Source organism: Lampetra fluviatilis, chromosome 14, assembly GCF_964198595.1.
Source record: "Lampetra fluviatilis chromosome 14, kcLamFluv1.1, whole genome shotgun sequence".
NCBI lineage: Eukaryota > Metazoa > Chordata > Hyperoartia > Petromyzontiformes > Petromyzontidae > Lampetra > Lampetra fluviatilis.
This window is the reverse complement of record NC_136288.1, coordinates 10,546,018-10,570,045: the sequence shown is the minus strand read 5'-3', so window position 1 is coordinate 10,570,045 and position 24,028 is coordinate 10,546,018. Positions and strand designations below refer to the sequence as shown.

The 24,028-nt window shown below is 40.1% G+C and overlaps 1 protein-coding gene across 3 annotated transcripts in view; it reads right to left on the bottom strand.

Annotated features, from left to right (window-relative positions):
- Positions 1–6,164, bottom strand: part of LOC144935748 (uncharacterized protein C8orf34-like) — a 41,515-nt gene extending 35,351 nt beyond the window's left edge. For all 3 annotated transcript variants that reach the window (XM_078862492.1, XM_078862490.1, XM_078862491.1), the window contains exons 1-2: positions 5,909–6,164; positions 976–1,138 (exon numbers count right to left, since the gene is read on the bottom strand). In XM_078862492.1, the coding sequence (XP_078718618.1) occupies positions 976–1,138; positions 5,909–5,968 (223 nt within the window). In that variant the 5' untranslated portion in view covers positions 5,969–6,164. The remainder of the gene's footprint in view (positions 1–975; positions 1,139–5,908) is intronic.
- Positions 6,165–24,028: the final 17,864 nt, after the last annotated feature.

The window sequence follows — 24,028 nt, the reverse complement described above, 5'->3', positions numbered from 1 at the left end:
TCTTGCAACAGAACGCGAGCCCGGTACAATGCGCCAAACGGAGGGGGAGAGAAACACCGCCAAAAGCATCTTGAATTCGGCACGGCAGGACTTTACGAAGGGGGGGGAAATTAAATATTAGAATGTTTTTTTTACTAACAAACTAGTTTGCATTTCAGAAGAGTCCTGACCAGAAACGATAGCTCAACGACGTGGCTTATCACGTGCAAATGTATGGCAGCAAAATACTCTTTATGAAACGAATATTTCTAAAATGTGGATGGGAAAGAAAAAAAACACGAGGACCCGGAGAAAAATCCACGTGATCACACGGGGAGGGAGACATGCAAACTCCAAATATACAGCAGCAGGCGTCAGGGTCGGGATCAAACACCGAGTCCCATTTACAGCAGCCCCACCTTAACAACTCTGGTACCTCCCAGTTCAACCAGTCTACACAACAAAGACTCATTCCTAGCAGCGGTTTCAGCCGCACCAACCTCACAACAATAATACAAAACTCCGATCCAGGTGCCTGCCTTAGCTCCTCCCACCCTCAACCAGTATATATACAAGGACGGGTCTCTTGGAATTTATCTTACTTGATACAGCTATCGTGCTGTGACGGTTCCACCTGAAGACGGAGGCTTGTGTTGCCTCCGAAACGTCGTGATTTTTATTTTATTTTTATTTTACTTTTATTAATTTTAATTTTTAATTTTTTACCTACGTGACTTTACCGAAAAAACCTAAGAATATGAACCCACGTACCTCCTGCATGCCAGGCGAGGAATATAACATCTCGCATCACATCTTCCAAGGCATCTGGCCACAGGGTGGAAGAGTAGGCCAAACTATGAGTTCCTTCTAGTGGAGGCCATACCACCAGCCGATGGTGTGAGCAAGCCATTGAAGAGCCCACCTTTAAGTGGTAAATTACGTGAATCCATCTGTACGGCTGCTGCACAGAGAAGTGATATGATAAGCAGTGATTGCCTGGCAGGTGGCTGCTTTCGGCCCAGAGAGCAGCAAATCCAGCCAGGTCTCGGCGTGGAGACCCCTCTGTGATCGTCCTCTTGTGTTGCCTGCCTTCCAGGTGCTCGATCAGGAACGGGATGGGCTCCTCTGGAGTCTCCGTGATCAACATCGTCATCATGTCCTGCAAGCGCAGATGCGTTGGGAGTCAGTCGGAGTTATTCTCGCCAGCTGTTCCATCAATACAGAACATCTGTCTGGTCCAGTTCTAACCAGTCCCCCCCAACCATCCATAAACAAACCCCAAGCTTCTTGGTTCTTTCGGTAAAGTCACGTAGAATGGAAATAATAAAATGATAAAAATAAAACATAATAAAATAATTCTCACGACGTTTCGGCCACAACGCAAGCAGCCGTCCTCAGGTGAAGAACAGGTCTTCAGACGCTGTCTTTCTGACAGACCTGTTCTTCACCTGAGGACGGCTGCTTGCGTTGTGGCCGAAACGTCGTGAAAATTATTTTATTATGTTTTATTTTTTTAATTTTATTATTTCCATTCTACGTGACTTTACCGACAGAACCAAGAAGATGAATCCCTGCAGTCACGAAAGCTTTAAATCGAAAAATTAAACCCCAAGCTATTTTTGGTTTTATTATTATTATTTTCATCTCGGTGACTTTACCGAAAGAACCAAAGACTCTTTTTGGTTTCAAAATAAAGCCACTTTTTTTTATTTAATATTGTTATAAATTATTTGGCCAATATAATTTTAAGTGATTCACTGGTTTTTTTTCTTTCGAAAACAAATAACATCGCCAGGAAGCTGTTATAAAATGTCGAAAGAGGGTTCTATTACGACGTAAGTTTGATTTCGCAGGCAGTGTGCATGCCATATACTGGCTAACAACTAAAGGCTACATGCTCTGGCCAATGTCCAAATAAAGCCACGGAATGGTTTTCACAAGTCTGCTTCGGACACACAGAAAAAGCCCGAACGCAACAAGCATGCTTTCCCGAGAGAAAATGTGCAGTTTGACAATCGTACAAATTATTCATAGACGTTCCACTTTCTGTTACGAGCCATCACCTTGGGATGAAAAAGTCACAGGGCACGTTGTGGAACGGTCCATTGTGTGTAATAAGCGAGTGTATATTTCTATTTGAATGGCTTTGAAGCAATCAATAACATATACTGCACCGATTTTCTCACACGTGAGAACATTTTAGGCGAATACCATTGGGTAAAAAAAAATTTGTTCAGAACCACAAAAAAGGCCACACATTTTCTTGGTTCGTTCGGTAAAGTCACGTAGAAGGGAAATAATAAAATAATAAAAATAAAACATGATAAAATAATTCTCACGACGTTTCGGCCACAACGCAAGCAGCCGTCCTCAGGTAAAGAACCGTGTCAGACGCTGTCTTTCCGACAGACCTGTTCTTCACGTGAGGACGGCTGCTTGCGTTGTGGCCGAAACGTCGTGAGAATTATTTTATTATGTTTTATTTTTATTATTTTATTATTTCCCTTCTACGTGACTTTACCGAAAGAACCAAGAAGATTAATCCCTGCAGTCACGAAAGCTTTAAATCGAAATTTAAGCCACACATTGTTAAAACGTGCTTTACATACAAGGAAGTAATGGAAATATGACATTTTCCTATGAATATAAATATATAGTTGATAAACATGTGTATCTATATAATAAATGGTACATGTGATGATATTGCCAAGACATAAACACACCTGCACACACACAAATGTGCAGTATCAGCATAATGCGTAATATTTATATGAATAAGAAATGCACAAATCTAAGTTTACTTTACAACTATATTAGCAATGATGGCCATATAAGTTTTCTGAGAAAATATTTTACGCTTAAAGGAAAACCCAATATGCAGATAACTTCAAAGCTCCAAAGATACATAATATCCACGCTGATGAATTATTAGTGTTGCGCTATGCAGACTTTTAAAATACCATCATCATTAAGTTTACCTTTGCCTAGGACACACACCACACACATTGCATTTATATTTCTATAGACAACGACTCAGAGTCTAGAGGAAGAATGGAATCATCGGAACTGAGTGTCAACATTTGTCTTGCTGCACTTGGGCAAAGACGTGTAGCCCAGTTCAATGCTGCCATCTCAGTTTCAACAAAGGGCATCTTTTAAATAATGCTGAAACGTGTTTAGTCTGTCTCACATTCTGCTTATCGTTGTGAAATCAGCGGTATCCTTGTGGGACATTAGCATGCACACACCGTTGGTCGAAAAATCCGCATTAATTTTACATTTCAGTGGACAGGCACTGGTCTTCGACATGCAGCGATACACCGATGTTTCGCTCAACATTCAAAATTCCGCAAATCCCGGAGTCAACCCGAGCAAAAATTAGAAACACAACCCATGCTGTTGCAATTTAGACTTCGCTCGGTATGAAGCTGCTTTGGTATTTGGTGTAGCAGTATTTTAAAATGTAGACATTTATCTTGATAAATTCACCGTTAGGTGAGGGTAATTGCATTTAGGAAAATGCGACGAAGATGAAAAGCGCTTGCGAAAGCAAAGCTTGTATTTTATAGTCATGTTTTGCAATAAATTCTACAAAGTGATACACAATTATATGATATGAAATCTTTTGGAGAAGTGAAGCATTATTTGCCGTTTGTGGACATCACGAGTTGACATCGGATTGCAATGCAACGCAACTCAATGAAGGATGTGGCATTTTAAATTATTTTTAATGGTGTGGATCGGTGGAAGGGTAGTTTCTAGAGGGGTGGGGGGGGGCACGTGGGGGGGGGGATGCACGTGGGGGGTTAGGCATCTGAACCCCCTTCCTTCACCAATTCGTACCGAGCAGCTGGGTGAAGTTTGCTTGAAGGACCACCATGCCCCACATGGCATGGCGAGGGCCTTCATCCAGCAGTGAATTGACAAAGTGCTGTAAATGATTAGTATGTACAAACAAAATAACTTGAACGAATTATAAGTGTATGTGGATTTATTAAGTTACATTTTAACTTTCATTGGTTTCATGTGTGCTATGAGCATATCCTGCACTTTGACTACAAAGTACACGTTTTTCTTCAAAATTACAAAAGCTAAATTATTTCACTCGTTTTTTTCCAAGGTCAACATTTGACCTTTCTCATAAAATGCTGCCAAATACATTTGAATAATGATGGGGGGGGGTTGTCGGAGGGGGCTTCATACATAAAACGGCGTAATTATCTATTGGTAAAGTTGTAATTTGGTGAAACGGATGGATAATCAATGACACAGATCGACATATTTTAACCTCGAATGAGAACCTTGTCACGTTGAGAATCTGTTTGAACGACCGTGTAATTGATATCGTTCCTCCTTGAACGGCCACCTTGAAACGCAACTGGGGCAAAAGCCGCGCAGAAACATTTTACAACAAAATACACAAACACTCATCACACCTCCACGAGAGTGACACATTGCAATTCTGTTGCACGTGGCATTAACATGCCCTCGCCACTTCTGCCAATGTCCGTCTTGCCGTAGCATCACTTTCTGCCTCTTCGTACCCAGTTCTTTTGCACATCGCCCTCTCGCACACTTTGTAACACGGGCATCTCGCGGTCAACAGCTGGGTACGATTTAAATTTCGATTTAAAGCTTTCGTGACTGCAGGGATTCATCTTCTTGGTTCTTTCGGTAAAGTCACGCAGAAGGGAAATAATAAAATAATGAAAATAAAACATTATAAAATAATTCTCACGACGTTTCGGCCACAACGCAAGGCGCTCTTCTCCCTCCAACCCAGCTTAAATATACGCTCCAAGCCTGGTGGTGTTTCATTCAGACGCTGTCTTTCCGACAGACCTGTTCTTCACCTGAGGACGGCTGCTTGCGTTGCGGCCGAAACGTCGTGAGAATTATTTTATTATGTTTTATTTTCATTATTTTATTATTTCCCTTCTACGTGACTTTACCGAAAGAACCAATAAGATGAATCCCTGCAGTCACGAAAGCTTTAAATCGAAATTTAAATCGTACCCAGCTGTTGACCGCGAGATACCCGTGTTACAAAGTGAGCGCGATGTGCAAGCGACGGCCGACCCAAAGTGACAGTGGAAAAACTCAAGTCCGCGCTGCTGAATGGGAGGATGTTATGGCCATTTGAAACGTGACACGCCACCCATCAATCATCTCTATTTCGCAGTATTCGTAACGTTCACCTCGACTATATTCTTGGTTCTTTCGGTAAAGTCACGTAGAAGGGAAATAATAAAATAATTTAAAAAAAACATTATAAGATTAAATTCTCACGACGTTTCGGCCTATAACGCAAGCAGCCGTCCTCAGGTGAAGAACAGGGCTGTCGGAAAGACAGCGTCCTAAACATTCACCCCGACTCTTGAAAACACAAAACCGCACGCTTAAATTAATGCGTAATGTACACTAAACCGAATGCGATGGCTTTTGGCACAACCGCGTTGCCTTAATGTTATGCATAAGGCAAGCGCCTTTCAAACAATGGTTCATTATTTATAGTGGTTTTTAGGAGGAAAAAAACTACGAATTTATTCATCTTTTTAAGGAGGCAAGCATTTAAAACGTAGCCAGTTTTTCCTTTAATTCAAAGAAGGCCTCACAACGCATTCAAATTAAAACAAAAACAGAAGCAAAAGTTGCATTTGATAAGCCGCAAATTAAAAAAAATCACAAAGGGAAAAAAACTGCATTGAATAGTTAAACAATCTGCAATCATACCTGCAAGCAAAACAGTGTACATCTCTGTGTGTGTCTTGAACAGATCAGCAATAATACAGAGAATATATTCCAGCAAAAAAACCCCATTAATTATTTGACAATAATAATTAAATACAATAATGAAACAGACACGCGCGCACAGTCACAGTAGGATGCGATGCTGCGCCGGTAAACCAGACGGATTGTGCGAACATACCTCAAACAGCGATCCGATCCTGTGCCTTTGCAAGTACGCCTGCAACCTTTCCTGTGACATCTCTTCCGACAACTCTCGCGATCACCTGCATTTGATGGGGGAGGGGGGTGGGTGGAGGGTGCGGAAGCACTGGGTCTCAAACACACAGAAGCATCGGCTACTGCTGCTGCCGTTCCTGCTGCGCGTTCATCCTAAGAGATGCAAACAGGACCGACCGCGTGCACAGCCCCGCACGCACACACACGCGCGCGCGCACAGACGCCCCGCTTGGGCAGAGCCGGTAATGAAGATTGCAGCTGCTGGACTATTGAAGGGAGAGGAGAGAGGAGGGAGTGGGGGGGGGCACCTTTAGGTGATGTGCTCATCAAGCATGCTGCGCTTAGAAGAACATCATTTATCCAGATGCCAATACAATTTCCTATGAGCAATGTGTTCCACTGCTCAAGAATATGTTTATGTTTGATTCATTTATTATTCATTAGACGAGTGCATAGGACTATGTGACATCCGTTCTGCGTATGCGATTTTGACATTGATGTTGAACGTGGACATATTTTGTCGTTGCCATCGTCATCATTGTTATTATCAACAATATCAGCGATGATCAAAGCACTGCTGGATGAAGAATTGCCCGAGATACCGCTGCCTTGCATGATCCTGCGATGCACTAATCCACATCGCGCCTGAACACAAAACTATTTCATTTCTGTAGCTTGCACAGCGGGAATACCCACGTTCCATTCCTTGGCTGTCACACTATTATTATATTTGACAAAAAAAATGTCTTTATCATCGTATATATGTGTATATATATCTGTACATATACATGTGTATATTTTGGGGCCAAAATAAAAAGACAAAGTGGCATACAAATGAAGCACTTCTTTAGACTTCTGTAGATCGTGCTTGCTGCTGGAAGAATACAGATCTATAAATAGTCTGACGTATTGCAGCCCGCTAGAGATACATCCCATATTCCCAGGCACTCGCTGCTTCACTGCGCGAATATACATTGAATGTGTAATGACACAAGTCAAATATATAATGAACGTTTCATTTTGCAGAGATTTTTTTCGATGCAACTCTTGATCTATAACAAAAAAACACTACGGCATTGTAAACATAGTAGATAAGCACAGTGAGTATTCTAAGCATTGTTGACAAATGCATTGATTTCCCACTGTGTGTGGGTTCTGGTGTGACAGAGTTAACAAACAGGAAACAGCAGGAGGTGCAAACTCGGCATTACTCAATAGCCCTGGGATGATAAAAACAAGATTGCACCGTGGTAATGGGGTGATGGTTTTGCTCAGAGGCCCAATTTATTTCAAATTTGGTCTCACAAGCCCATAAGGATAGTAATTACGGACAGAAATGGGGGCTTCGTTCCTTATTTTTTCCCCTTCTTCCTGACACCGGAGCTCTTGAAACAACCACCGTCAGTGGTTTTGCCAATACGACTGCGCATCCGACGCTGCGTGCACTTTACCCGATGATTATGACGCTTCTGTGGCCACGTGCCAAACTGAAATCAAATGGAACATTCAAGACGAGACAGAAGGGTTTTATATTTTCTTTTTTAGGGGGGTACGGGGGTGGGGTGGGCTAGTGGCAAGTCTTCTGAGATTATTTGCATGAATCGAACCAACGGACTGCACTGTTTTAAAAGAGAAGCTGACCTTACAGACGTCTATCCACATCACACCCGGGGTGGATTTCAAGGAGTAACAAAAAGGATACTGGTGCTACGGCGAGGAAGCTATTTCAAACACCGATGGAAATTGCAAGTGTCTCACACGAATGTCGAAATATGTAACACTACTGCTTTGAATTTTGATTTAAAGCTTTCGTGACTGCAGGGATTCATATTATTGGTTCTTTCGGTAAAGTCACGTAGAAGGGAAATAATAAAATAATATAAATATAAAACAATAAAAATTCTCACGACGTTTCGTCGTGAGACGTTTCGTCGTGAGAATTTTTATTGTTTTATATTTGTATTATTTTATTATTTCCCTTCTACGTGACTTTACCGAAAAAAAAACAAGAATACTACTGCTTTGATGTACATTTCATGTGGGGACTATATTCAATGTCGAGGCAGATTCAATTGAAACAAGAAAGTCTGGAGGCTGCAGCACATAACATATTAAATGTGCAACCCTCCCAGAATTGCGATATGCCTAAGAACAAACACACGCAAGGGTACATTGTGATCTGAAGTGTTGTCGGTGTTGATCGGCACGACGTCCGACGTTTCACTCCACATGCTCGCAGATTCTCTAGTAAGCAAATATTCAAAATCGGACATTGTGCTGAACAGCACGTGGTCACAATCAGAAAACACATCGGAGAGGGATGCAGCACGGCTGTGACAAGCTACACAGTAGTAGGTACGGTGCATTGTTGTAAAACGTACAGAGCTCTCGAATACGCAGTCTTGGATTCGAAACCAGGCCCCAAGAGGCCAAGGCCAAAAGTCATAAGGCCAAGGCGAGGAAGCTTGTGTAGATGGAGGCCTGTGCCAAAGCCAATCAATGCCGGGTCACCTTGGCTGGCTGATTAGTTACAGTGATAAAAGCTCATATTGCAGTATGAAAAGTGTGAAACACTCTGAAATAAAATGGATAACTTACATCTAATTAACCTAGAGGAGAAAAAAAACATATATTTTGGGAAAACATGTTTTTTTCACTAATAAAAATTAACAATCGATCACTATTTAGACATTTTATGAAGGTTATCGTTGTGACAAATGACACGTGACCAGTTTGAAATCATGAGACTCAAGCCATTGAAGTCCTTGAACCAAACCTATCGGCCGCAAGCTGAGAAGATGTCCTCGGGACTGGAAATATGTGACAAGTAATTGATCAATAATCCTGCCAATGATATTAAGAGGATGCGTCTGTGGAGGATGTTAGCCTACAGCGCAGAAAGCAGCTCCCCAAAAATTGTGCAAACACGAGGTGTGAATGCAATCATCGGTGATAATCCATGTGTGTACTGTTGATCATCGATAATTATCCGGCACGCAATAATTCGATTTCCAACATTATCCATTGGTTCGATTCGGCAAAGCCACTCCAAATGCGGCAATCAGTCTGGCGATCGACGAAAAAAAGTAGCTCTGCTTGATTTCAGTGTTAAATATTTTATGTACAGTACATTATACAATACATACAACTTACAGCATGAAAAAACTGCACGCATATACGTATATCACCCCACGCAGTCTTCGATATCTGAGTTGTAAGTACTGTACAGTAACTTTTTAAAGTAGGATATTTATTTATTGTATGTTTATTTATGCCAATTGCATATAGTAAACACGTAAAAACACTAAAAAAAACATATAACAGCACCTAAAAACGGAATATCATGTAAGAATATGCAAAAATAAGATGTTAAAAATTATGATGGTTGGTGATTATCTGACGATTTTTGGAAATCCGACGCTCCCTACCCCCCGAAGCCGCTGGATAATCGATTATCTACTGTGTGTAGATTATCGATTATAATCGATTATAATCGATTATCTACTGTGTGTAGAACTTCTTTTGCACCGTACGGAGCCAACCCTTGCAACCATTAAACGTCAAATTAATCATACCAGCACCTACTATCTGCAGACAGTGACGTTACACTCTGACCACATGTCAAGGAATGTGCCCGTTTAAACGAGTGAATGTTTAAATTGAAAGGCGAGTCAACGTGCTAAGCTTGGCGATGCTGTGGGCGATAATCTTAAAAGAACCTCCCAGCACGAGTGCAAGCACTGCTTGACTTTGCTTCTTCCGCTAGCTTCGCTGCTTCAAGATGTTGCTTCAAGATACAGGATGCTTGTGGGGAGAAGAAAGAAATATTTAAAGCTCATCGGATTCCTCCAAAATAAATAAATATTCCGATTCTGATGTTCAACAAGTTCCCTGAATTTCGATTTAAAGCTTTCGTGACTGCAGGGATTCATCTTCTTGGTTCTTTCGGTAAAGTCACCTAGAAGGGAAGTAATAAAATAATAAAAATAAAACATAATAAAATAATATAATAATAAAAATACAACATCATAAAATCATAATATTATAATATTTTATTATGTTTTATTTGTATTATTTTATTACTTCCCTTCTACGTGACTTTACCGAAAGAACCAAGAAGAAGTTCCCCGAACACAACAAAATAAATAACTGGAGGGACACGAATAGGAGACCACAAAAAGGTATACGTACTTAGGCAGTGCTTAATTTCAGCCGGAACATTCCGGAATGCTGCTCCAAGGAATTATTTTGACACGCCACATCCATCATGCCTCGTGTTGTCTGTAGTCTGTTCATGGGATTATAGGAATGTATGGTAGAATATTATAGGATAATGGATAGGCGTACCTTATTTTATAGTGGTAGTGTACTCTTAGGTTTTTTCGGTAAAATCACGTAGTTAAAAAAAAAATGGTAATAGAATAAAATTATAATAAATTAAAATAACTCAATTAAATCACGACGTTTCGGAGGCAACACAAGTCTCCGTCTTTTTACCTACGTGACTTTACCGAAAAAACCTAAGAGTATGAATCCTTTGCAGTCACGAAAGCTTCAAATCTAGAAATAGTGGTAGTGCCTTCCACCGATAATCTCCTACTACAGTACAAGGCAGCCTAGCAATGTTCTGTAGAATATCGAGTCAGAAAATGTAACCCTCTATTTAGGCAATTATTTATGGTGGAAGGGTTGTAATGATGAACTACGGCCAGGTCAATATGTGGTACTTTTGGAAATGTTTTACTGATAATGAAGAAAGTTTTCAATCAGTGTGCATTACCCTCCACGATGAACGGATGAGAAACACGTATGCTGACAAACAAAATGGCACGAAAGTTTAAAGGAGTGCAAAAAAATACGGATAGGTACATGCTTGGAAGTACAATACAAAAACATAAAGAAACAACTAGATCATAGAACATGAGTTGGAGATATCATATTCACTGTTAAGAAAATAAAGGGTTTCGGACAGAACACATTGTTAAGAGGATAAATACCTATAAGATGGGACTGGTGAACGAGTGGCAGCTACAAGTTCAAGTTCATGTATTAGGTATAGCCATGTGAGCCATTCGGCTCTTGAATCGGGTGCAACCGCAACAAACAAAAAACCAAAACATGAACAAAAAACATCTTAAAGTGAATATGTGACTAAGTGCAAACAGAAAATCCAAGAAAAGACAGCAAAATATTGCAGAAAAAAACACCGTACACCAACGCTGTGTGCAAACATCCCAGTGGAATGCAAGTCAAACAACAACAACAACCATAAGACAACTTAGATTAAGGCTATCAGTCTAACTCTGTACTACAACAAACAAACATGGCTAAACCAATACAGGAGATAGCATGCCTGAGAGGCCGACCACTATGGAGATGGAGTGATGAGATCAACTCACGTTCAGGAGCAAGATGGATCGTGGCTTTCCAGAAATGCGACGGATTACAGATATCTGGTGAGACCTTCAGCAAGCAGTGGTTCGATAATGGCCGATGATGACAATAAAAATGGGGGGGGGGGTTAATGTCTCAGCAATTTATGTACTCGATTTAAAGCTTTCGTGACTGCAGGGATTCATCTTCTTGGTTCTTTCGGTAAAGTCACGTAGAAGGGAAATAATAAAATAATAAAAATTAAACATAATAAAATAAAATTCTCACTTTTTTATTACTTTTTTCTTACTCGATTAGCTGAGCCTTCTTATCTGGGAGTTTGTTGAAGGATCTCAAAGTTACGTGGAATCCCTCCCCGTAGAGGTGGTTAAATTTCGATTTAAAGCTTTCGTGACTGGAGGGATTCATCTTCTTGGTTCTTTCGGTAAAGTCACGTAGAAGGGAAATAATACAATAATAAAAATAAAACATAATCAAATGAAAATTATCACGACGTTTCGGCCACAACGCAAGCAGCCGTCCTCAGGTGAATAAACAGAACTGTCGGAAAGACAGAATGATGTATAAGCGTGAGTCCCTTGAGGATCTGTTGGGACGCTGTCTTTCCGACAGCTCTGTTTCTTCACCTGAGGACGGCTGCTTGTGTTGCGGCCGAAACGTCGTGAGAATTATTTTATCATGTTTATTTTTATTTTTATTATTTTATTACTTCCCTTCTACGTGACTTTACCGAAAAAACCAAGAAGATGAACCAACATTCAATTCTGCAGCAATTTAAACGTACGCTTGCGATTAGCCATATGCTGTCTTAAATTGGTTATTTAACTACAAACACTCGTAGAAAACTGAACTTTCTCTAGAAATTATACCGTGTTCCGCGTTCACTCACCTCTCAAGCCCCGTGCTGCATCTTGTGATTAGTCAACGTGATGTACGATTGAGGAAGAATCTTCTTGGTTCTTTCGGTAAAGTCACGTAGAAGGAAAATAATAAAATAATAAAAATAAAACATAATATAATAATTCTCACGACGTTTCGGCCACAACGCAAGCAGCCGTCCTCAGGTGAAGACCAGGTCTGTCGGGGAGACAGCGTCTGAATGAAACAGCACCATGCTTGGAGCGTATATTTAATCTGGGAGGAAGCGTTAAACTCTGAAGCTGATCGTTAGAAACACATTGAGCCGCGGGAACATTGGGAAATGGTGTTATTGTTTCTGCTCGTCCTTGGCAGCGAATGAGATACAAATAATTAGGTGCAATGAATTACTTTACCTCCGAAGATCGCCTCTCTGTTTCGTTTGTTGTGATGAGGGCTTCCAAAAAAATATATAAAACGATGGCAACAATTATTCAGCTCGTGCTTGGATGTAGATTGCAAACGACTCGTGTCGCAAATAAAATATAAAGGACGTCCCTTGCTGTTAGAGGTTTATTTTGTTCAATTAGTTTTCGTCTCGTTGACGACTATGCCAGAAAGAATCGTCGTAATAACCATTTCAATTGTTTGACATCATTCAAATATGCAAACCAATTTTCATTTTTATTGTATTAGGTGACTGTGTAAATCACACATCGAAAGGCAATCTAAATGACAACACAACTGGCCGAATTAGTACCTTGTCCCTTTCATTGAACACTCATTAAAAAAATGCCACCCATTCTTGAAACCTTAACCAAATTTACACAATTTAAACAACATTATTTAAAATTCTGCATATAGCATGGCTTCTGACAACATACCTCCCAGAACCGAATAATAGCAATTCACAGCTATTGTTTCATTGATGTGTGCAGGCCTGGGTATGCATATGCTGTATATTGTATTGTATACCATCATAGTAATTGCTTAGCCACCTTTATTGTTGAAGATAAAAGCACTGGAGCCATGGCAATGATTAATTAATCTATTGTTAAGTGTAACATGTATTTAATTGCTTTCAGAATTATGTTCACAGTATATCTGTATTACTCTGTTGATGAACATCAAATATTAATATTTCATTTTTTGAATCAACAATCTATTTCACGAGGACATGACAACGATTTGCAATTACTTGCACATCACGTAGTGTTAAGGGATACTAGGCATACACTAAAATACAGCTTCACATTACCACCATAACACAATCCACCACATTTCACATCGTCACCGCAGGCAGCTGTGATGAAATTGGCTTTTTAAAATCTGTCGAATGTGGTCCGTTCAGCCTCGTTCTATACCACTGCAGCTTCCCCTTTGGAACCCAGCAATTCCTATTAAATGTACAACTCTTCAGTTTAATGATTCTCTCATTGTAATCAGCAGTGAAGTAATTAAATCCTTTATATTAAGTTCACTTGCTTGCTTGCTTGCGCGCTTACGACCGTGCAAATCTTTCGGTCGTTTTTTAACCCACTTCCCGTGATCCAATCGAGCTGACATTTTGCACACAGACTCGTTGTGCGTGACAATTTCTTTTCGTGAAAAAAAATTCCAAAATTTTACACTTTTTAGGTAAATTTTTTTTATATTTAATTACCAATTGCTTAATGGTGGCAGGCAATCATCTGACCCATAGGTGGCAGCCGTCTCAAGCCAAAGGACGAGAGGACTCTAGCCGCCACGCATATAAAGGATTTATAGTGAAAAACTTTGTTTTTACGGGTTAATTTTTTTATATATTTTAAAGGACAGGCGACCACGCAGTTACGTTTATCGGTGTGTTGTTGTTGTTGTGTTTTTGTCAGTGTATTGTTGTTGTGTTTTTGTCAGTGTGTTGTTGTTGTGTTTTTGTCAGCGTATTGTTGTTGTGTTTTTGTCATATGCAGTCTGCTCATTCGCAAGATTACAAACGTATCCCTTTGCAAGCTTAGCATTTCCCAACGTTTGGTGTCGGATTATTATTTTTGTCATTTATTAATTCGCGTTCTTGTTTGCCTTAAATCCCTACAAACTTCTGCAAATTAGATGTATGCAAAGACGTGGTTTTCGTAATGATGATTGAACAATAAAGTGTGTTATTCATGCACATTACTTCCTACACCATCCGGATCAGAATCAAGGACATCAACAAAGATAGAGAAGCAAAAATAGCAGCTCAAAATAGGACGCATAAGCATGGAGAGGTGCATGCTTGATAAATTGACAGACGGAAAAATCAACACGTGGATTACAGAACATGCAAAGTTTGAGACGTTACAGTGAGTGTTGATTAAAGTCGGTGGGTTTTGGGCACGATATGCAGCTGTAACGGTGTCCGGCCAAATGAGGGGCATCCAGCCGAGGAGATGCTCTACCATGGAGATGGAGCAATGAAATCGCCTCTTGTGCCAGTGCTAGGTGGACTGTTGCCTCACATGACTGAGAGATGGAAAAGGCTCGGGGTAGACTTTCATGCAGCAGTGCAGTGACCATAGCTGCCGATGACACTGAAGGCATCCGATCGTTAACTCATTTGCATTTAAAACCACTGACCCCCCGCCCCCAATCTAATGAATTCATGTCAGTTTGGGAAATGTATAACCAATATTTCAATTAATTTGATCTGACGTGTTGTTGGCATTATTTTGCGTAAAAAAAAACACGCGGAGAGATGTTTCCCAAAGGTTGTTTCCAAAAGTCATCAAAAATGCCACGTCACACCGCAACAGGCAGTCGAGTAAGAGGACAAAAAGGCGGATGTTATGACTCGGCACATAATGACGAGGACCTGGCAAAAAAAAATGTGTTGAAAGTATTTTTAGCATATTGTACACACATTCAGTTTCTTCCCATCCACTGCTGGACCCTTCAACAAAGGCCAGGGGCTCAAACTGACTTTAACGCTCAAACTGATTTTAACACAATATTTGCACAATGACACCCTGCCATATTTGCACTATGTTACCCTATTTGCATTTTTGTTTATTTTATATTGTATATTATAGCTATTGTATATTTTAGATTTTATTTTATTCAATTTTTACATAATCTACATCCTTAGTATTAGTTAGACTTGTACCTTTAGTATAGTTATACTTGTAAACCACTTGTTTAAGATTTTAAATTCCTAAATGTTGAATGTATGCACCTTCCGGCCAAAGTAAATTCCTTGTCTGTGCGAACTTTCATTGCGAATAAAACCCTTTCTGATTCTGATTCTGATTCCCGTGCACACGCGAGTCCTCAATTGACTGCTGTCGAACGGGTCCTAGAATCGGCGTTACACGGTCGCATTGATTGCACCAAAAATCACTGAGTGTGGAATTTACGATCTCACTTCATCAGTAATACAGAGTGCAGCTTTTCTTCGCCTTAATTACTCCAGAGCAGAGGTATTCAACCTTTCACTCCCGGAGTCCCATTCCAATTCATATCATATTACTGGAAAGCCATATTACCCTTCCTACCACACGCGCAACCGAGCCGTGTGATTTATTGCTGCGGGCATTCGAGTGCTGTACAAAAGTGCTGGCGGGCCGTATATAGGTTGTAACCCATTGATTGGAGAGCCTAGCTTTAGCACATCCAGTTGAATTATTGCGGAGCGCGCGAGTGAATTACAGGTGAGGCTGACGGACGTGAAATATGTGCGGCACACTCGGGCTGTAAATGCAGTCGCGAGTCTTTATTTTTATTCTTTTAACTCGGCAATTATTTCAGCTAAAATGACGTGACTTGAATCAGGATGTTGGGTCCTTTAATTATCGAAGCTCAATATTTGGATAAGTGATTATCACATTTCCCTTTTTTTATTTAAATGCCGCAGTTTCAATTTTCAACAACAAACAGTGCAACGTTTAGGTTCTCATTATACTGTGTCCGTCTGGTATATTTTTCTTACCGTGAAAAATGCCAACTCCACTGTGTTAACCATTTGGTAAAAAAAAAAACACACACACGAATACCCGGGGATAATATGATGAGCAATTGCACAAAAACAAAATGACGCACTTCCACCTGTAACCACAAATGTAATTATCAATTGAAATCGTTCGCATTGGTCACGGTACGCATTAGTGCGCTGGTAAAGTGGTTGCAGAGTTAGCATCGAGGTGCTCTGCTCAATGGAGAGTTGAGGATGGTTCAAATGAAAACCATTGTCTCATACTCTCGTCTCAATTGCAATAAATTATTACACGGAGACGCACAGCATTCTCTATGCAAATGCAAACCCCTTGAAAGCACAAAAGTCCCATAAGAATCGGCCAGCGTTTATGCAGCCTTTCCATCACCTTTGCACACAAGGATGACACCCACTGAAATCCATTTAACCTTAACCTGACTTTAGTCACATACACTCTGGCCTCTACAAAACACCAAGCCAAGGGCTTTTGGTTGTTATTGGTTTTCTAGAAATGTTGTCAAATGTATAAATAATACAAACCCGCAACATATACAGTATGGTATTTTTAAGGTTTGACATTATTCTTAACGCGATACAAATAATGTGCCACTTATAGTAATAGGTTTTTACCCTTTCAACTGGTACAAAAACTGACACCTTTATACAAGGCATCATGTTTACAATAACCACAACACAAACAGTCAAAATGCAAACAAATAGAAACAACTCTGATGATGATAATGATATGCACTGTCCTTGAAGTTGATTGGTCCACACCCGAGACAGCTTTTCTTAGAGCCTAGTCTCCATTGGTATTGGACCAGATGATGCCAAAAGGCGCACAACTCAAAGACAATGCACCACTTGTTAACGTCCCTAGTTGGTTTACTTGAGTATGTACAGAATATTTTTCAATAACATAATGATGATGATGATGATGCAATTAGATGGATGGATTTAATTGCAAGCAACATGGTGACTGTGGTGGTATCCAGTAGCGATGTTAGTGGTAGGCAGCATAGGCGGTTGCCGATGGTGAAATATATATATCTAGTTAGGGACGGTGGCCAGGGCGTGGGGTATAGATATTGAAATAATTCAGAGGGCTCGTGGAATGCCACCTCGGGCAGTAGCACACCTAGCCCCTAGCCTGGGCAGTAGCTTTAACCGGATTCTCATGTTTAAATTTTGATTTAAAGCTTTCGTGACTGCAGGGATTCATCTTCTTGGTTCTTTCGGTAAAGTCACGTAGAAGGGAAGTAATAAAATAATAAAATAAAAATTATTATGTTTTATTTTTATTATTTTATTACTTCCCTTCTACGTGACTTTACCGAAAGAACCAAGAAGACGGATTCTCATGCACAAACCATTAGTACAAAGCAGTGGCCCTGTCTTCATAAAGTCAGACCCACCATTACCCCCCCACCCCATCCCACCACTCCCCTCCCCCTGTCCAACAGATGATCTTGTCATACACCACCAACCACTCCATCCAGTGCCCAACTGCCACATCTCAGCTGGCACTTCCCAGGGCATGCACATCGAGGGGACTTTGAAGATGAAATGCACGTGAAGTAGTAGGGGTCTTCAGTATGGAGATGTAAAACGAGAGGAATGGTATTATGCATGCTGAACTTCTTCTCCCGCCCTACGTAGCCAAGTGTGCTATTCGGTGCACATGAAGATACTTCATGGAGAAGCGGAGACCCACTCATTGGCAGAGAAGAAGGCGACGACGATCTTGACCTCGTTCTTGAATAGATTAAGTGTCTCTGCAGTAGTAGGTTTTTACCCTTTTAAACTGGTACAAAACTGACACCTTTATTCAAGGCATCATGTTTGCAATAACCACAACACAAGTAGTCAAAAAAGCAAACAAAAAAAAGAAGCAACTCTGATAATGATAATAATATGCACTTTCCTTGCAGTTGATTGTACCAGTTTAAAGGGTAAAAACCTACTACTATATTTTGCCACTGGTAAAAGAGATCTCATAGTGTCTCTGCAGTGTTGATGGCCAACCTAAGGGGCACTTCAAACAACATGGGCAGCTGTAGGGAAGATGTGACCTCAAATTTGTCGTCAGCGCAGGTCGAATAGAAGTTTCAAGAGCAGCGTTTCACCTGAATAAAGGTGGAGCTCATTGATCTCACACAGAGAGGATGGCAATCTCTTTGGGATGGTATTTGTGGAAACAACCGCATGGGCCGAGTTGTTAAGACCATGGATTGGGGGGCGTGGGGGGGGGGGGCGCGGGGGGGGGGGCAGGAAAAGGATTTGTAAAATTTGAAGATGATAACTTTCCATCGAATTTCTCTAAGGAATACATTTTTCAGGATGGGCAGCAGTCTTGAGGGCTGGAAGAGCAGTGCCAGAAGAGATGGAAGCATCAACGAATCCTGTAATGTAGAGCGTTGAAGTGAGACTCCTTTAAAGCGTGGGTATTCAAGCCCTGAAGGCAATTCGTCGCATGGTAGCAATGCTTACATGCTCAATCATATTCTTAGGTTTTTTCGGTAAAGTCACGTAGGTAAAAAATTTAAATTAATAAAGTACAATAAAACAAAATAAATTTAAGAAAACAAAATCACGACGTTTCGGAAGCAACACAAGCCTCCGTCTTCAGGTGGAACCGTCACAGCCACGACAGCTGTATCAAGTAAATGAGAGATCACAAGAAATACCACCCCGTATATATAATGGTTGAGGGGGGAAGGGCCAGGAACGGCACACTTTTTATTAATATGGTAAGGTGAGGCTTAAGACTAAGAATAGACTGCATAACAAAGGACTGAGCCTTTGTTATGGAGAGGTGCGGTTTGTAACTAACACCTAGCATACATAACAAAAGTGTGAAAAAAGAAAGCAAGTAAAAATTAAAACTGGTAAAACAACAAACTGGCTGTCTATCAATAACCTGTAATAGTTGTCTGTCAAATAAGATGGTCCAAATAAGTGTAGTTACATCTTTTTTGCATGGTTAATCTTATTTTTATTTTGTTTAATTTTACTTTTATTAATTAAATTTTTTTTACCTACGTGACTTTACCGAAAAAACCTAAGAATATGAATCCTTGCAGTCACGAAAGCTTCAAATCTAGAATTAAATGCACAAAAAAAATATTCAGGGCCTACCTTGGCTCCTCCCACCCTCAACCAGTATATATACAAGGACGGTTTCCTGGAATTCCTCTCACTTGATACAGCTATCGTGCTGTGACAGTTCCACCTGAAGACGGAAGCTTGTGTTGCCTCCGAAACGTCGTGATTTTTATTTTATTTTTATTTTACTTTTATTAATTTTAATTTTTTACCTACGTGACTTTACCGAAAAAACCTAAGAATACGAATCCTTGCAGTCACGAAAGCTTCAAATCTAGAATTCAATGACATTCAGTTTAGTTTGTTGTCCTTCCCCTGCACAAGCCTTTAGCGATATTGGCTACGTACGGTTGTATTGTGGTTGTTGTTGTTGTTGTGGTTGTTGTTGTTGTTGTTTGACTTGCATCCCACTGGCATTTTTGCACACAGCGTTGGTGTACGGTGATTTTTTTCTGCAATATTTTGCCGTCTTTTCTTGGATTTTCTGTTTGCACTCAGTCACATATTCACTTTATGATGTTTTTTGTTCATGTTTTTGTTTTTTGTTTGTTGCAGTTGCACCCGATTCAAGAGCCGAATGGCTCACAGGGCTACAACCTAATACATGAACTTGAAATGAAATGAACTTGAACGGTGCAAAATAAGTTCTACATACTTACAAAGCTATCTTGCAAGAATGTGCTTCTCACTTTAAAAAAATAACATAATAAGCAGGGGATCAAGCCGATGGCATTCAAACTGTCATACACTTGCACATCCAGGCGAGCTTTCAATCTTGAAAATTGCCATTGATATGAAAGAAAGTATTTTGTTATTACCACAGACATCTGCAAATGTCTCCTGCATGTACAATTGTACAGGGGTCATTGTTCTAGATTAGAAGTTTTCGTGACTGCAAGGATCCACGTGACTTAACCGAAAGAACCAAATAATAATTCCTGCAGTCACGAAAGTTCTAAAATTAAGATTGTTTATACCAGTGTTGGCTGACAATAAAGAGTACTGTTAAACGTTAGGGATGTTAACACTTGGTGAAGTAAAATAGTGCCTGTCAGATAAGATGGTCCAAAAATGTGTAATTAAATCTTTTTTGCATGGTTGATAACATCTTTCCAATGATTAATAAGTTTGTACCCATCATCACGGTTGAATTATGTCTGTGTTTGTATATCTGAATGGCTTCGTGTACAAACCTTTGATGGTAAAGTCACGTAGATGAAAAATTAAAATAATAATAAAAAATAATAAAATGAAAATAAATAAATTAAATCACGACGTTTCGGAGGCAACACAAGCTTCCGTCATCAGGTGCAACAGCCACAGCAAAATAACTGTAGTGAGTAGAGAGAGCTATTTGTGACGGGCCCCCCCCCCCCCCTGCATCCCTCCTCCCTGGCTCCCCCCCCCCTCTTACCCTATATAATCGCTTGTCACAAATATCTCTCTCTGCAGTCACGAAAACTTCAAATCTAGAACTTTCCACTCATGTTCGCCAAGGCTGAGATTCTGAGATTTGAACTCAGGCCACTGGCCGGGTTTCGAGTGCAGTGCACTAACCCAGGCGCTACTGCTCCAACTCCTGTCTGCCAGTACAGAATCACATGCCAGAGAGTGATTAAATATTTAGTGAATGAGATATGAAAAAAATTGTATTAAACATAGTGCATTTACACCATTGGAACCTCCTTTGCCAGTAGCAAAATATGATAATAGTTTTTTTACCCTTTTATCTGGCAACAAAACTGACACCTTTTTTACAAGGAGTCATGTTTCCATTGACCACAATACCTGCGGTCGGAATGCAAACAAAAAGACGCCAAAAGGCGCTTTTGGCGTCATTTGGTCCAACACCATGTGAGACTAGGCTCTAAGAAAAGCTGTCTCAGAATGTGGACCAATCAATTTCAAGGACAGTGCATACATTATCAGAGTTGTGTTTTTTGTTTGCATTCCGACCGCAGGTATTGTGGTCAATGCAAACATAACTCCTTGTAAAAAAACGTGTCAGTTTTGTTGCCAGATAAAAGGATAAAAAAACAATTATCATAGTGCGTTAACTCACGTTTTTTTATACTGTATAGGGACATCAAACAAATGCAGTACGTATAAATATATTATTACCATCAGTTTTTTATTTCTTAACAATTTTGTTATTGATAGCCCGTACATGGGAAATCAGAAAAAATTAACCCGTAAAAACAAAGTTTTTCCCTCTAAATCCTTTATATGCCTGGCGGCTAGAGTCCTCTCGTCCTCTGGCTTGAGATGGCTGCCACCTATGGGTCAGATGATTGTCTCCCAGCATTAAGCAATTGGTAATTAAATATTTTAAAAAAATTCCCTAAACAGTGTAAAATTTTGGGAAAAAAATTTCACGAAAATTAATTGTCACGCACAACGAGTCTGTGTGCAAAATGTCAGCTCGATTGGATCACGGGAAGTGGGTTAAAAAAACGACCGAAAGATTTGCACGGTCGTAAGCAAGCAAGCACGCAAGCACACAAGCACGCAAGCAAGCAAGCAAGCGAACTTAATATAAAGGATTTAAAAAAGATGCACAACTCTGCTATGAATTCAGGAACCCGAGTTTGATTTCCAGCCACTGCAACAGCATTGGTGAGTAATATCTGAGTCGGTCCTTGTTTCCACAACCCCCACCCGACCCACCCACCCACCCTCCCTCGCCAACCTACACTGACCAGATTGGTGAAGTATGGTCAAACCACCACAATTATTGACAACACGGGTGGCCCAAAAGTCAGGAGACATAGGGGTTTTTTTACTCACTTTAATACATACACAGAAAATATTTTCATTTATTATTTAAGTTAATATTTTATCTCTTATCGTGATTAGTGTCTATGTTTAAATTTCCTTTGGGGTCACCTCAAATCCATCGTTTACAAAACTCGGGCCAAGAACCCTGTGAATGAATTGAGACGAAACATAATTGATGAATGTATGTTCAAGGTTACACCCGCAATCTTTCAAAAGTCCGAAATTAATTTTGAAATTGAATTCACGCACGCACGCATGCATGAATGTTAATAGAAGTCAGTTTGAACCTGTGTTAAAGTAAATGAAATAACCACGTTTGTTTTGCAAATATATATATATAACCCTATATGTCCTGTAATTTGGGCAACCCCATAAATCTTAATATGGGACTTCAAAAACCCTAAAGTCATTTGGGTTGTTGGCATTCAACTTTAAATACCACATTTTTACGTACTCTACATTTCATTATTAGAGGTTCCTGCAATAAATTAATCATTGTAAACCATCAATATCTTTGGTTGCTGCACCCTAATAGTTCACGCGACAATTTTCCCAATGAGAATTGTGTATTGATGATGCAGCCAAGGCAAACGATGTAAACCGCATCTCTTCCACGAGATTTCAGGATCTCAGAGGGTATGGACATGTTTAAAATGCGCCATTAAACCTATGTGTACGCTTACGCTTATGAAACTGTTAGATAGTTTAGTAAAGGATTATTAAAATGTATTTATAATATTCAGTTGATGCTGCGTGTCCGCCACAATATATTGCTGTAAAAATATAAAAACAATTGCGATACTATGTAAATAAAAAAGAACAATTTGCTAAAACCTTGGCCACAATATCTAGACTTGTCTTCATATAAATCAATGCATAAATTTCTGTTTATATGGTTGTGGTCATGGTTGTACTTTATGAATCCCTAATCTCTGCTATTACATACAATGAAACAAGAAAATGTAAAAAAGAAAAAAAACAGCAATGTAATACAATACACTATTAGATATTATTGTAAAAAAAAAATGTATTAGCGAATTTTTTTATATTTCAGGCAGAAAATGGCAGGAAAATAGTTTTCAAATTTAGATTTTTTTTCCTGGGGGTGGGTTTTCAAATTTAGATTTGGTCCCCCCCAATGTTGACTCCATGGCTACGGCCTTGTTACAGCTTCTAACAAAAAAGTAAAACTTCGAGGACAAACGCGTGCTGGCAAGTGTTACCATCTTCCTCGGCACAAAGTCAAATCTTAATTGGTCTTGGGCCCCCCATTTACCAACTTTGGTGAAGTATGGTCAAACCCCCACAACAAAACTTGGCGTGGCAAGGCCTCCATCCAGCAATTCTCACTATTTTATCGCTACTACCATAGCTACTTCTCCCCATGAACATCATGTATTGGTTCCTCCACCCAAATCGAAGGTTTGTTCTACCAGATTGACTAGGCACAATAACACGACTGAGATGATTCTGCGGGGACCATCGGTGAAGGTGAAGTCATCGGCACTCAGAGCACGCAGCAATTTCCAATGAGCCACATCTCGATTTCTGCTTAGGGGACCGTCCATAAATGACGTCACGCACCTGGGGGTGGGGGGGGTCAGACATTTGTGACGATGTGTTACGAGAGGGGGTGGTGTAAGAAATGTGACGTCATATCAAAATGCGCAACTTTAAATAAATATAGACAACACGTTCTACTTAATTAAATAGACTTTTTAATAAATGTGTTCTCCTATAACATCAGAGTGCAGCGCCACATTAAATACGCACTACAATGACAATAGTTTAAAGCGATTTGAAGCATGTTCATGGTTTCGCGGGGGGGGGGGCAGAGCTTTGTGACGTCATATTTGAGGGGGGGTCTGACTTTTTGTGACGCCGTGTGACGAGGGGGGGGAAGTCAAAAATCGTCCAAAATCGCGTGACGTCATTTATGGACGGCCCCTTAAACAAATAACAGTATATTAATTACTGCCTGCTATACGGGTTAAGCTT